Genomic DNA, 16,412 nt, shown 5'->3' with positions numbered 1-16,412 from the left:
GAGCCTCCTTATACACGGTTTCCAGACTCCGATGACTATTGTCTGATACGTGACAATGTTGGCTTTCCTCCGATGTAAACAGAGTCCATGTACCAGTATCTTTATTGCTCTGCCAAATCTACAGATGTGCGATGCTGCGATTGAGAGGTCACTGCTTCATAATTAGAAACGCCATCAAAAGAGGAGATCAAGGGGAACAGAGGAGCGGGATCAGTGCAAATGTCACAGGATGATGAGGAATGGCAGGGTATTTTTGTCTATTACTGAGCATCTGACTTTAGATATATATTTTCAGGATTGGCTTGAGGTTGATCTAGATAACATCGGTGGTGGTACATGAGCTAGGTCCTCCACCAATGCTTCGAATGAATGAATCATGACAATGAACATGGAGCCCAAACTAGAGCTCAGAAGCGGACATACCATAGCACAGGTGCCTTATAAGAATAAGGGCTCCCTCATGAGAGCGATGATTCTCTCTCACAAGTGAGTATGAGCCTTTACAGGATTGTCCATTTTGAACGTACCTTCAGCTTCCTCCTGGCATTGAATTTCTTCAGGCAATCCACCGTCTCCTGTCTGTGCATGCAGGAAGCCACAGTGGACCGGTGCTAGAAACAATAGTGAATAAAGTCAGACTGAAGGAGAAACTGAGAACATGGAGAAAGCACGTGAGAAGGTCACTTACTGATATCCATGGGTGTTTCAGAGCTTCGGCAGCCGTGATCCTTTTAGAAGGGTTTATTGTTAGCATCTTATTAATGAGATCTTTAGCTTCTGGGGTTACGGTGTCCCACTCAGGGGAGGGAAACTGGCATCAGTGAGAGGAAAAGAGAAAAAATAAGCAACGTATCCGATACCTGAGCAAATATAGCAGAGAAACGTAAAAAAAAATCATAAGAATGCACCAGGGATAAATGGCAAGGATTCTTACTAGTGATGAGCGAACGTGCTGGGATAAGGCGTTATCTGGCATGCTCGGGTGCTAACCGAGTGTCTTTTGTGTGCTCAAATACTATGTTCGAGTCCCCGCAGGGACTCGAATATAGTATTCGAACATGATGAAGACAGTCAGTTAGCACCTGAGCATGCTCGGATTACACCTTATCCCAGCACGTTCGCTCATCACTAGATCTTACTTCATTGAAGCCACAATCAGCAACAAGAAAACACAAAAGCCCGCGGTCTCCTGTGATCTACATTTCATTTTCCACTCTTCCCTTCTATCAGTCGTAGTAATCAATAATTGTGTGAAGTCCTGGCGGGGCACTGCACATTCTTTTGATGGGAGCGCGGCAAATAGAGGTAGACAAGCAGGTTGCATCAAACTTTCATCCACTTGAGGGTATAGAGTGTGCCTCAAGGAGTTTTCCAGCCTTGAGTTACAAGTCTGCAGTCACTACATGTAACTGCAGACTTATGAATACTCACTGCGCGCACTGTGAGAATTCTCCTGTGTCGGCGCCAGTATGCATACTTCCGGCCACATTCCAACTAGACGCATCCAGCCTCGCTCAAATCACTAGTATCGCGTACGTATAGTTGTCACGTGACCACATGTATGAAAATTGCATACTTGCGTCGTTTCCGGAGAATCCTGACAGCGCGCACATTGCACTCTGTGAGAATTCTGTAGCCGCATAGAGTGACTGCAGACTTGTACCCTAAGGTCGGACAACTTTTTAAACAAAAAAACTCAGAATTGTCTAATTTCATTAACAAACAGTGGCACAATGGCTGATAATTCCTATTTGGCAGTGCCCTTCAGATTAGTTTTCTCTGCATGATTATCGTGAAAGAGCATCTCACAATCATAGTGCAGCCTAAACAGGATGCTGATCACCTGATGAACAATCAAAACGCTTGTTCGTCGGGTGAAATGATCTTTTTGTTTGCATAAAAGATTGATGTTGTCGGCAGCGCATCTTCATGTGTAAAACAGGAAATGTGCTGCCGAGAATATCAGCAGTCTATGAGCACTGAATGATCTAGTACAGATTGGTGTATATCCTAAGCGGGCTCGGACTGTGCAACAGGTTATTAAATGACCACCAATCAGCAAACAAGCAGCTGATTGACAGTCTTTTATTGCTGTCGTCTAGTGTAAACAGACCTTTAGCAATTATTCTCCCGGAACTTCGAATATTGCAACGGGCTTCCTGGAAAAGTCTGTTATCATAGGTACAAACACTGAGTTCGGGACCACTCATCCCTACCCAGGAATGTGCAACACCCATGTAACACCTTCGTTATTTCAAGGCACAGTATACAAATAATAATGTACCAAACTGGCTAGCTAAATACAATAAAATCAGTGTCTTATCAGCAGGAGATTATTACTACAGGACTAGCTGCCTACTGCCTCCTAGTCCAACCAAGCCTACACCATTGAGCTTGTATAAAAGAAAGCTGCCAATCAGTGGTGTGGGCGGGGTTACATGCAGCTCAGCATTCAGAGCTCTGCTAGATCTGCAGCAGAAACGTACAGTATAGTTCTTCTAATTCACTATGTACAGGGCATTGCAGTAGCTTAAGCATCCATGGTTACGACCACTCATATAGTGACAGTCGTAGCCATTGACACCTAAGGTCCTGCAATGTCTGTACATGAGGAAAGAGACATAGCGAATCAGAAGAACTATACAATATTTCTAATTAGAGGTATTATTACTATTATTAATATTACACCTACTATGTATTGGGATAGGACTTTGGAGATGAGAATACCCCTTTAATCTTAATATGAGATTGCAGCCTGTGAATCAATACAAGAGAGTTCTCATTCACTGAAAGACAAAGCTATATCTTAAAAAAGGTAAGAAAATAAAGCAAAATATGTTAGAAGAAATGTTGCCGTTTATGGTGCTTAAGCTTTATTTACCTAAAGCTAGAAAACCCCTTTAAGAGAGTCACCTACATGCAAACTGGAATAACCTTTAATGCTGGTGGCCACCTAATTGAATATTAATAACATGAAGGACATAACAGCTCTTCGGCACTAGTAGTCTGAATTCGGAAACACATTATGCCAAAATCCCCGCTCTTAAGTAACACGTTGTTAATGAGGCGCCAGAAATGCGGAGCTGAATACATCAACCCAAGGCACTGTTAATGATGTGACAGATTTACAGCAGCTTCTATTTTTCGTCCCGGACGTTTTAGTCTACACTTGACTCTAGTAAGAAAGTGATTTTATCTGACTTAATTCATGATTAAAGTGACATTGTCCCCTAAAATGGCCTCCTTTATTATTTGTCTTTGCTGCTCATGGCAACCAATCACAGCTCAGCTTTCAATTTACCAGAGCTGTTTATAAAATGAAAGCTGAGTTCTGATTGGTTGCTATGGGCAACAAGGAAAGCATTTCCTGAAAACAGTTTCGATAGGGCTCATTAAAGGGAATCTATAAGTAGGATTTGATCCCCTAAAGTGTTCATATGTACTTGTCGTTCTTGTGAAGCCCACTGCATCGCCATATTACTTTTCTGTTTTCCCCTAATACTAATGTATCGCCAATGGAATCAATATGCAAATGAGGCTAAAGTGCTTTGGGCGTGACAAACCCCTTTCAGTCTGCTCAGCTGTATTCCCTGGCCAGGAGCTGGCTTATCTTGCATGATTGACAGCCTCCTTGCTGTTATGTAAAACAGCAGGAAACCAATTCTCGCACATGCTCAGATGACTTTTCTTCATAGTTCTTTTCGTCTTTTTTTTCGCGTTCTCTGAGGTGTCACTTTCTGATGAGCTGTACGGAGAGGAGGCGTACACACAGAACAGCGCTGACGCCAATGCCCACAGTCAGTAAAAAGGAAGCGTGGATGAGCGCAAAAAATCATCTGAGCATGTGCAAGATTTGTAAGAGACTAGCAGTCATGCAGGATAAGCCAGAGCTGGGTGAGGAATAGAGCTTGGGTCTGACGAAGGCAATGTGCCGAAACGCGCGTTGGGGAGGGCGCCTATCCAGGAGACCAGGAGCTTTTTACGTTGTAAGTTATTATATAATTTTAACTTCATACCCTTTTCACTCTCATTACTTATGTCTGCCCTGGTCTATAAGCAGTACGCCTTTACACTGACACCTATTGGTGTCCATTAGCATTGCCTTGGCTTATGTGTGGTATGCCTTTATCCTGACACCTACTGGTGTCCTTTAGCACTTGCACTTTAATTAATTTTTCCACGGTGCATATTGTTTATATATGTATGATATTTATACTTCTGTTGGTTATTATTTCTGTGCACATGATGTTATACTGCACAGTAGTGTAGCTCTTTTATCTGTATAGTATTGCCCTTTTTCTGCATATACTGATTTTTTTATCTATGCATTGTTTTTTCTTCATTATTAATTTTCCTGCTACATTAATAAACTATACATTATAATTTTGGGACTTATGGTCGATGCATGTCTTTTGTTGTGCTATTGGTAATTTTTTGACTGTCCTGGTGCTTTTATAATTGGTCTATTTTAGTCAGCAAGCATAACATATCACTTGTTTTTTTTTAAATATATGATTGTTTATATCTATTATATAAAACTGCAGTGCCAGCAATCTTATCTCTCTGTTCTGTTGTATATTGCATATTTAAACGTAGAATCAAAAACTTTTTTGTACTATTAAAAAAGCATTAAAAAAGAGGCTTCGAATTTGCACCAAAAACCCATCGAATAAAGAAAATGCATAAAAGAAACGCAGAAAGCATGCAATAATCAGAAAAGAATGATAGTGTGTCGTGTGGTGAAGACATCTGTAGAAAACGGTAGGAAAAACGCAGCATTTACTCTACGTGTCGTGTGAGCATGGCCTCAGCATTACATTTTTATTAAAAAATGTTTGGTTTAATAGAGAAAAAATATCAATTACACCGTTTTTTATATTATTTAACATTCCCCTAAATAATCTGATCGTCGTGTTATGTAGGTCGTTACGATTACAGGGACACTAAATATGTTCATGTTATTTGCTGATTTGTGATGTTTATGATTTTTTTTTTAAGCACATTAAAAATAGCATTACTGTAATTGCAATTCATTTTTTTTAGTAATTTTATAGGAAGAAACAAATCTCTTTTATTCTCCCTGCAGAATACAGGTACATAAAAATGCACTGCCATGTACAACGTATCAGTGTAATCTGCCTGTGGAGTCAGAGCCTGCAATATGGATCAAGTACACCAAATTCTCCCAGTGACAACACCAGAGCCTGTGGGTCAACTGCTTTAGCTCCTTCCTGTAATGTTGAAGGTTATGGGGTACTTCACACTAAGTGAGATCGCTAGCGAGATTGCTGATGCGTCACCGATTTTGTGACGCAACAGTGATCTCGCCAGCGATCTCGCTGTGTGTGGCACGCATCAGCAACCGGCCACCCGCCGGGTATCGCTGATCGTGCAGGAATCTCCTGGGCCATTTTTTGATTGTTGGTCTCTCGCTGCCCAGCACGCATCACTGCGTGTGGCCAACGATCAGCGAGCTCCCAGCGCTGTTAGCAGACGCTGGGAGCTGGCATCCAAGGTAAACAGCGGGTAACTAAGCACCGCGTGCGCTTAGCTACCCGCTGTTTACATTGGATACCAGCTCCCAGCGCGAGCATGCTGGTATCCAAGGTAAACAGCGGGTAACTAAGCATCACGCACCCTTAGTTACCCGCGTCCTCGCTGGTCCTGATTGCTGGTGAGCTCTGCCTGTTTGACAGCTCACCAGCGATGCTGTAGTGACTCACCAGCGATCCTGACCAGGTCATATCGTTGTCGGGATCGCTGGTGCGTCGTTTAGTGTAACGGGACCCTATGGGATTGAGTCCTGGGGAGATTCACAAATAAAGAAAAAATTACATTTTAGTAGTTTTGTACGAACCAAAAATCTGACTCTTTCTTCACCTCTAGTATACAAGGAACAGAGAAATACACTGTTATGTACAATGTACCTCTATGCGCCTGTATAATCTGTTTCTGGGTTCACTGCCTGCAATACAGGACAAGATTACCAAATTCTACTGTCAGCATCATTATGGACTGTGGATCATACCTACAGTTTCTGCCTACGAACATGGAAACACGGCAGAACCGATCATAAAAGGAGAAGTGAATATTATACTTTAATTTATGTCAATGCAGAGAGATCCAGAATACCAAGGAGGAAGAGGAACAATGGAACAATGATGACGACGTTGGAGAAAGGTGAGTATTAGACATCGGAACAAAGCGCTGACATGGTGGGAATCAGCCCTCAAATCGGGAGAGTCTTGCTGAATCTTGGACGGTTGGGAGCTACGCTACATAGGACATATTGTATGTCTACCATGACAGGCTACAAACAGTATCTGTAAATTCACTTACATCATAGGCACCAGCTTTGATCTGCTGGTACAGCCTGTGCTGATCTTCATCCCAGAAGGGTGGGTAACCAACAAGCAAGATATAAAGGATGACTCCTGTCGGGGACATTAGAAAACAAGGACATTTCTTAGTATGTAGAAGCTGGTGCAATGGATACAAAGCCTCAAAGCCATTTGTGTCAAGGGGAAAGGTAGAGAAGCTATGACTTTACCAATACCGTATGACACTTTTTCTTCTGTGAAGGATAATTTTAATTCAGGACTCCCATGGAGTGAACACCTTGAGTTGTCCAAGTTAGGTGACAATTTGGGCTAAAATTATTTTTTTGCAATTGGGTTTCATTAAAAAAAATTGGACAGTTTGTTTTCTAATGTCTCTGTGTTACTGCCAACAAAATGAGTTATCTACGAATCCATCAGAGAGTGTCTCTTTTATCTGTCTTTCGCCAAGCTCCTCTCACCTGATTTATGACCACATATCACATCAAGGTTAAGCGGGCAGGAAAACAAAGAGCTTATAAAATGGTGCAAACATTTATTAAGAAAATTATCCCCAGAGGTAGACAACCCCTTTAGGCTCCATACACATTAGTTGGAGGTAAGTGAGACTGGTCAATATTATGTTGTGCATATGGACTTTCAGACTTTCCACAATAGATGATGTTGGGGAAGAGAAGATTGGGGAGTTGGAATTAGACTTCATTTTGTTATCAGGGGAGATAATTCGCTGTCTGGTGTCTGGTAAAGGCTTTATCCTCTCTGCCCCTTGAAGCCACACCAAGAGCACATGTGTATGGGGTATATTGCATAGCAATTAAATTTCGACATTGTATAACATTGTTATCAGTCTCCTTACACGTGAAGCTGATTTTTGGTATGCTGCTATCAAATGAGCGCTGTATAGCGCAAGCACTGTGTGGTGCTATGACATAGGCACTATACAGTACATTACATATGTAGTGGATTGTGGTGGCGCTGTATTTTGTGTTTTTTTGCATCGGCCTTCAGCTTGGTCTTTAGCCATGGCGACTTGATGGATGAACGCTCTGTAGGAAGATCGATCTTGTGCAATCCTAGATAGTCCACCAGAGTCTTCTCCACCGTTATCTTGATTGTATCAAGCCATCGGGTTGCTGGTCTTCCTTTTTGCTTTGCTCCTTCTATTCTTCTGACCATGATGTCCTTCTCCAGTGATTGTTTGCTGCGTATGACTTGTCCAAAGTAGGCAAGTTGTAGCTTGGTGATCCTTGCTTCGAGTACATGTCTGGCTTGATTTGCTTCAAAACTGATTTATTTGTTCTTCTTGACATCCATGGTATTTGATGACATCCTTTTCTGGCAGCACATTTCAAAAGCGTCGATTTTTCACGTTTTGTTGATCCAGGTTTCACATCCATATGTTACCACAGAAAAAAACAACTATGTACGACCAGTGAAATGTTCCTTGAATTCAAGACCTTGTCCGTTGGCTTCATTGTTGCTATTCTCCTATTGATTTCCGGTGTCGTTGCTGAGTGATCATTGATCTGAGTACTTTGATGTTTTTTTCTACTTCCAGTTCGTCGCCGTCCATCTCAATTTTGTCCCGGTTGTACCTGGCAGTACTATTTTGGCATCTGTATGAATGCACTATTTATTTGGCCAGTGTATGGTCACCATATTAAATGACCCTTGTAAGAAGATACTGCATGTGATGGTTATATACATATACTATATGACCATACACCATAGGAAGAGAGAGGAAAAACAGAAAGTGCTGCATAGAATATCATCCACATTAGACACATACAGACAAGGGAGGATTAGTATCGATGGATTACTAGTGGGGGAAAAAGAACATTTTTCTAGAGGCTTAAGCAGTCGTCTGCATTACCACAAGCCCAGAGATCGACAGCCTTTCCGTAAGGGTCTTTCCGTAACACTTCCGGAGAGAGGTAGCCTGGCGTTCCAGCAAATCCTGGGACAAAAAGACAAAATTAATTTAATATATTGAGCCACAGACTGATGGTACTGTAGTACCCAACCTGGTCTAGATATCACCCCATATCCCTACCGAAGCAAATGCATCTGACTGATGAGATGGTAATGTATGGTCATACTGGTCGAAGCATTGATAATTGTACTTAAAGTGCTTGAGTAATCATTTTCCACTAAAAAATTGATAATTATTTGGAAAAAATGCAATATGTAAATCTGCTGTGATGACCTGCTTTTTTAATATTTTTTTTGCGATGTGAGTTCTAGGTTTCAGAAAATTAAAAATTAAAGGAAACAAATACCAGAGACATTCATCATGATATCATTCTTTGCATGATTCTGTTAAGTAGTAGTGAAGAGCGGACGTGCTCGGATACGGTGTTATCTGCATGTGTTCCATGCATGTGTAGCGACTGTTGAACAGCCGCGGGACAAGCAGCCGCGGGGACTGGAACGTATTTTTCAAGCACGTTCACTCCTCACTATTAATTAGTGAATTACAATCCAAAAATATTGTAATAACGATTCTATATTCTTTCTCTATGTGTGAGACATCCGTTCTATCCCTCCTTGTTATCCCCATTATTACTACCTGAATATTAGATCTGGTAAAAGGGGGCTGAAACCTTGGCACTGAACTGGCAGCAACTGCCCGAATAAAGGGTCTTTCACACATAGCAAGATCGCTAGCGATATCGCTAAAGCGTCACCGATTTTGTGACGCAACAGCAATATCGCTAGCGATCTCCCTTTGTGTGACACGTACCTGCGACCGGCCCTCCCCCCCCCGCTGAATATCGCTGATCGTGCTCAAATGTCCCAGGCAATTTACTGATCTTTGGTGTCCCACTGGCCTGCGCGCATCGCTGTGCTCGGTGCCGACGAGTGACGTTGTTGGCGACGCATGGACGCAGGCAGAAGTCGTCATCATCGCTGCGGTGTGAAATATAACAGCGACCGCCAACAGATCGCTTATCGCTGCTGCGTCACTGGTAAGATCCACCTGTTTGGCAGCTCACTAGCGACCATTTAGCGATGCACCAGCGATCCTGACCGGGTCGTATCATTGTCGGGATCGCTGGTAACATAGTAACATAGTTTTGAAGGCTGAAGGAAGACCTTACATCCATCTAGTTCAGCCTATTTTTAGTGCAGCTGTTCTGCATTGTTGATCCTGGGGAAGGCAAAAAACCCACAGAGTAGAAGCCAATTTTCTCCATAGGGAAAAAAATTCCTTCCCCTAAGCTGGGTCAATCATCTACCTATAATATTATGTTATTCGTAACCTTCTATACTGTTACTCACAAGAAAAGCCTCCATTCCTTTCTTAAATTCATTCAGCGAGTTGGCCATCACCACTTCCTCAGGAAGAGAATTCCAGAGCCTCACTGCTCTTACCGTGAAGAACCCTCTTCTATGCTGGTGCAGAAATTGTCTTTCCTCCAAACAAAGAGAAAGCCCCCTTGTTCTTGTCACAGTCCTTAGTACAAACAGTTCATTGGAGAGATCTCTGTATCGCCCTCTGATATACTTGTACATATTAAGTCTCCCCTAAGTCTTCTCTTTCTAGAGTAAATAGACCTAATTTTGATAACCTTTCTGGGTATTGTAGTGAACCAACTCCATGTATCATTTTTGTAGCCGGCCTTTGAACCCTTTCAAGTTCAGTAATGTCTTTCTTGAGCACCGGCGTCCAAAATTGCACACAATACTCCAAGTGTGGTCTGACGAGTGATTTGTACAGAGGGAGAATTATGTTTTCATCTCGTGTCCCCAGACCTCTTCTAATGCATCCCATGACCCTATTTGCTTTGGTGGCAGCTGCCTGACACTGGGCACTCCAATTTAGCTTCTTATTGACTAAGATGCCTAAGTCTTTTTCCATGTCTGATTTCCCCAGCAGTTTCCCATTTAGTAAGTAATTGTAGCATCTGTTTCTCCTTCCCATGTGCATAACCTTACACTTATCTGTGTTAAACCTCATTTGCCATTTTTCAGCCCAATTCTCCAATTTACTCAAATCTGTCTGTAGTTGCAAACTGTCCTCCTTTGTGTTAACTACCTTACATAGTTTTGTATCATCTGCAAATACTGATATTTTACTGTGTAAGTCATCCACTAGATCATGAATAAATATATTAAATGTAACGGGACCCTAAAACAAAGCCACTACCCTTTCTAGAAGCCTCACCCCTTGCTAACACTTTGGCTCAAAATGGAGAGAAGCCAAAATGTAAAATGAACTGCTTCCCTGACAAGTTTCTACAAGACTATTTGCTTCAGAAAGGTTGGCTGCTAACCAGTAGATACTTTTTATATGTGTGCTTTCATGGTCTTGTGTGTTGGCAAGGTTCATTTCTTTAGTTTTGCTGTAGTTTCTTGTACTTTGTACAAACAGGGACCCTCTAGTCATCTTCATCTGCTGTATATAGCTTCCCATGGGCAGATTTCTGAACAGTCGGGCCTGGGTCCTACTCCACCCTTATCCACATTGAGGTCGGCTGACACATGGTAAGGTTTTAATACTAGAGACAGGTTAGGACCATCACGATTGGGGTCACCTTGTTGCGGTGGGAGGACTAGTGAGCCTTTTTTAAATCAAAATAGTGTTAGCTAAGTACCCTATGTAATTTACATATACTAATGCTATTTACTTACTAAAGGTTAATGCAAATTTTTCTTAGTTTTTTTTTTCCAAAGGTTTATTTTTCATTATTTTTCATTATTTTACCCTTTATAGATATTGTCATCACTGTCCCCACTGAGACTCAATCTAAATTCCCTATCAATATGTCTTTGAAATGGCTTTACTCATACTGAGCCTGTCCTCTGTGACCACACTGATCAAGACCCATGTTACACCTATAAATAATGTGGATGTGCCCAGGCTTGGACTGGCCCACAGGAGAACAGGAAAATCCGCTGGTGGGCCACCACCCTCTTATATGAGCAGTACTTGGCACAGTATACTTGAATCACTATATACAGAAAAAGGCGGCATCTTATTCATTTATCAATCTCTCCAGATCACTGTTATATAAATTTGTGATTGAAGATAATGTCACATTTGCATGTAGCTGAAAAGTGGGGACTTGAAGTTGGTTACTGATGGGTGCTTGCCAATCCAGTCCAACAATCTCATTGGCCCCAGGGTATAACTATAGTGGGTTTATCAGTTTAAAAAGAGATATGGAGCCTGAAGGGCCTTTAAAGAAGAATTCTCTTTAAACCAGTGTAAATGTATATGTAGTGTTGGTGCATTAATAACCTAACCAGTCTTTCCCAATTTTCAGCGCCGCTCCGGCTCTCTTCTGAGTCATGTGACGGCTCTTTTGACTTGCCGGCTCACACAGGGTTCTAGGTTCCATAGGCTTACAATGTTAAAGTGACTTCCGGCTCATATATATAGGGCAGTGTGATCTGGAGAGTCAGAGCCGCCGCCACGTAACTCAGGAGAAAAACGGAACTGCGCTGGAAACTGGGGAAGACAGCGATTGGTGAGTTTAATGATGCACCTACTCTAGGCTACGCACCTTTACACAGATTTAGCCAATAGAGTTTTCTTGGGAGTCCTTCTTTAAGGGTTTGTGCACACGTAAGCTTTTTTTGCGTTTTTTAAGCGTTTTTACCGGTAAAAATGCTTAAGAAACGCTTATAAGAAGCATCCCATTCATTTTAATGAATTCTGCACTTTTTGTGCATATTGACTCATCGCGGTAAAAAACGCAGCATGCTCATTAATTTTGCGGAAAAATCCGCATTTCTAACTATTTTCTATGAGACTGGGGACGCTTCGGAAAAAAACACATAAAAAACTAGCAAAAATCGAGCAAAATGTGCAGGAAAAAAAGCGAGTTTTCTGGGAAGGAGTCCGGTTTTCAGTCAGGAATTTTCTGCATACGTGGGTACATAGCCTAAAGGGTCTTTTGTCCTAGGAAAAACTAGTGCTACAAATTATGAATGATAATTTGGGCACAGAAATTGCATTGGGGCCAAGCAGATCAAAAGAAAACTGTCACGAAGATCTAACCTTAGAGTAGACTTATAGTAGGGTCTAACAATCTGCCATGTTTTAAAGAAAACATAGCTTCCATATTGGGTCTTGGGTCATGGCCAGTTGTTGGGCTTGAGGAGTCCGCTTGGTTGCTTTGCCCACTCAGTTCACTATGATTGACAGGTCCCTCTTTGTCCGTAGAGTGCAGGACGCCACCCTGTGGACATTTTTCTTCAAGCCCAGTACAGCCAGTACAGCCAAAATATTTTTCACCTGTTTTTCATTTGCAGCCTAATTCTTCTTTTTATTTGCGCCTTTTATAAAATCTATAAAATCATTCTATTAAGTGAATGATCTTGAGCTTAGTTACCAACCGGTGGACAGGTTTGTCATTAATTTTCCAATAAAGAGGCCGATTTTTCAAATCCTGGACAACCCCATTAAGAATCCAAAATGAGATAATACTGACAATGCTATAAAACATGCAAAATGCAGATGTCAGTGTGAATTATTTTTTCCCATTTATGTAAGAAAAGTAGAATTTTTAAAAATTCAGAAATGTGTAAATTTGCAATTACAGTCCTCATTGTAAATTCTTTCCCTTCCATGAGGTGTGATTGCTCCTCAGAGATCTGAGAAGGTCCGGCTGTGTTTCTGGTGCAGGCCATGGTCAGATCCTTTTTAATTAAATAATAATTTCAATTTGTCCCATAAATGACACAATTGTAATCAGGGCCGCCATCAGGGCATTACTGCCCTGACTGGCGTATGGGGCCCGGTGGGCAGTGGGGGCCCGCATCGGGCCCGGTCTCCTCTGCTCACCAGGCCTCTACCGGCAGGTAAACCGGGCCCTTAGCGCGGTGCTGCGGCAGCTAAACGCTATTGACATGCGGGCCCGCGGGCCCGCACGTCAGTAGTTAACGGCCACCAGCCAATCGGTGGCTAGCAGCTGACGTCAGCCGCAGAGCGCACATCGCCGGCGTCTGACGTCACTGCCAGTCGCCGGTGAGTGCGCGCTCCAGCTGCATGGAGGGACAGAGTCTTGCCGCTGGAGCGCGGCCAGGTAAGAAGAACTAGTCTTTTTTTTGTTTTTGTTTTTTTTTGAGAGCGGCGATCCAGGGGGCCCGGGGCAGACTGTGAGACGGAGGCAGAATGCTGGACACTGGGGCAGAATGCTGGACTCTGGGGCAGAATGCTGGACGCTGGGGCTGAATGCTGGATGCTGAGGCTGAATGCTGGATGCTGGGGCAGAATGCTGGACGCTGGGGCAGAATGCTGGATGCTGGGGCAGAATGCTGGAGGCTGGGGCAGAATGCTGGAGGCTGGGGCAGCTCACTAGCAACCATTTAGCGATGCACCAGCGAGCCTGACCGGGTCGTATCGTTGTCGGGATCGCTGGTGCATCGCTAAATGTAACGGGACCGTAAAACAAAGCCACTACCCTTTCTAGAAGCCTCACCCCTTGTTAACACTTTGGCTCAAATTGGAGAGAAGCCAAAATGTAAAATGAACTGCTTCCCTGACAAGTTTACAAGACTATTTGCTTCAGAAAGGTTGGCTGCTAACCAGTAGATACTTTTTATATGTGTGCTTTCATGGTCTTGTGTGTTGGCAAGGTTCATTTCTTAAGACATGGGGGCAAAATGCTGGACACTGGGGCAGAATGCTTGACGCTGGGGGCAGAATGCTGGACGCTGGGGCAGAATGTTGGATCCTGGGGCAGATTGCTGGATGCTGGGGCAGAATGCAGACACAGGGGTAGAATGCTGGACACTGGGGCAGAATGCAAGACATGGGGGCAGAATGCAAGACATGGGGGAAGAATGCTGGACGCTGGGGGCAGAATGCTGGACGCTGGGGGCAGAATGCAGGATGCTAGGGCAGAATGCAGACACGGGGGTAGAATGCTGGACACTGGGGCAGAATGCTGGATGCTGGGGCAGAATGCTGGACGCTGGGGCAGAATGTGACAGGGAGACACAGGAGTGGGCAGAATGTGACACTAAGACACAGGAGGGGCAGAATGTGAGACATGGGGCAGAAAGCGAGACACGGGGCATAATTGGAGACACGGGGCAGAATGGAGATACGGGGCATGATTGGAGACAGATGGGGCAGGGTTGGAGACAGATCGCACAGGATCATGGAGCAGGATGGGGTGATCATATGGGGCAGAATGGATACTCATGAGGGCGGGATGGGAGAACATATGGCTGGAGCCAGGGATGAGACACACGGGGGGTCAGGATGGGGGATATTATTATCATAGGGGCTAATTAAGGGATATTATTACTTCAGTGATGTATTTAATTTTTTGAATATACTGTTTTAAATGGAGGGTGCGGTCCTGTTACTGTGAAGAGCGACACTATGTCACCTTTTTTTCTTCATGTAGAAGTTGAGAAAAAATAAATAATGTGTTCTGCAAGCGGCGCTCTAGATAACTGTGTTATTTTCTGCAGAGACAAGCCCTGGCTGGAAGACGTGATGGCGATCTGTGCTGGATGAAAGATGGTGATAGTATTATTTTTTTTTATTAATGATCAGTATTGTAGTATTCAGTCACCATGTGGTGGTAATATGTGGTCTGGGCATGGTGCGGTGGTATTTGTCCCTTGTAAGTGCTATTATTTGGTCACTTTGTGGTGGTAATATATGGTCTGGTCATGGTGCGGTGGTATTTGTTCCTTGTATGTGATATTATTCGGTCACTATGGTAGTAATATGTGGTCTGGTCGTGGTGTGGCGGTATTTGTTCCTTGTATGTGGTATTATAGGTCACTATGTCACTATGTGGTGTTAATATGTGGTCTGGACATGGTGCGGTGGTATTTGTTCCTTGTATGTGATATTATTGGTCATTTTAAAAATTGAAAAATAAATAAAAATATACCTAAATTATATTGCATATTTTAACAAATATTTAATAGGTTACAGTAGAGTAGGGCCCGGTCAAAAGTGTCTACCCTGTTATGGTGGCGGCTTAAAAAAATCTTTTGGCCAAAGCAAAAGCTGCCGGCTATGTGTGATCTGGTGATGGGAACTGTTAATGTGTGATTGGTGAGGAGTGGAGTTTTTCCAAGACAGAGTGTGGGACTGTGGACAGTTTGAGGGGTGGAGGCGGGGCTGGGTGGAGCCTGGGCGGAGTCTCAAGGGGGCCCCAAAAATTTTGCCAGTATGGGGCCCTGAAATTCCTAGTGGCAGCCCTGATTGTAATGATGCAAATGATTTTATAAGTGCTCTATGGCCAGTATGCTCAATCTGCCTCGGAAAATAGATTTCATCACCTGTCAGAATGCAAATGTAATACATGTCAAAGTTCTAAGTGATCGCAAAGGAATTTCTGAATATTCGGTTCCAAGATATTTATCTATTGTACCTCTTAGCTGCTGCTGGGCATGTGGCTCCAACTCTGCCCAAATGAAGCCGATCGTGCAGCCATTGGTTCTCTAGAAGTCGCAGCGTTTCGGCCATGTGGGCAGCAGCGAGTAGACGCTCCCTAATTTTCTAATAAAGTCTAATTTTTTAATGATCTTTTAAAGGGAAACTGTCATGAGTTTTTATCTACCCCATTATGAAGCAGCATGTTGTGTTTGCAGAGACCCTGATTCCAGAAATATATCATGAACTGAGCTGCTTGCTGTAGCTTTGATAAAATCACTGTTTTATCTGCTGCAGAGCTGACATTTCACTGACTGCTGAGCTCTGTATAACCCAGAAAATCCAAAATCCGTCTTGTGGTTGTTGTTTAATCTTTATTTGTAGTTTTCAGTTAATGATCTGCTCGTGCTCTGAGGTGGACCTGTGGATGTCGATGAGGGTGGAGATGTGGGAGGGGGAGGGGCTTTATGTGGTGCTCTGCAAAGATATTCTTCTGTATGGCTCTTGACAGCTCACTGATTCCTCAGTGACCCACCCCCTATTTTACATACTGAATATAATATAATAGTATATTACAGCCTGCGCCGTAGCATGATACGGTGGATAATATGCCTGTTTTCATATTATTTCCACATATAGATTTATTGTAAAAAAAAATTCTTAATCAAAATGGCACCGGCAGCCGCTATTGTGCAGATGCCGGCGCCATTTTGCTAGAGAAA

The 16,412-nt window shown here is 43.0% G+C and overlaps 1 protein-coding gene across 2 annotated transcripts in view; it reads right to left on the bottom strand.

Annotated features, from left to right (window-relative positions):
* The window catches only part of CAMK2A (calcium/calmodulin dependent protein kinase II alpha), a 281,034-nt gene that overhangs the window by 60,679 nt on the left and 203,943 nt on the right, over positions 1–16,412 (bottom strand). For both annotated transcript variants that reach the window (XM_073567989.1, XM_073567988.1), the window contains exons 8-11: positions 8,212–8,295; positions 6,340–6,434; positions 689–811; positions 528–611 (exon numbers count right to left, since the gene is read on the bottom strand). In XM_073567989.1, coding sequence (XP_073424090.1) covers positions 528–611; positions 689–811; positions 6,340–6,434; positions 8,212–8,295 — 386 coding nt within the window. The remainder of the gene's footprint in view (positions 1–527; positions 612–688; positions 812–6,339; positions 6,435–8,211; positions 8,296–16,412) is intronic.

The sequence above is a fragment of the Dendrobates tinctorius genome, unplaced genomic scaffold, assembly GCF_039654945.1.
Source record: "Dendrobates tinctorius isolate UK_male_01 unplaced genomic scaffold, ASM3965494v1 ptg000020l, whole genome shotgun sequence".
In the NCBI taxonomy this organism is placed as follows: domain Eukaryota; kingdom Metazoa; phylum Chordata; class Amphibia; order Anura; family Dendrobatidae; genus Dendrobates; species Dendrobates tinctorius.
This window is presented reverse-complemented; position numbering and strand designations above follow the sequence as displayed.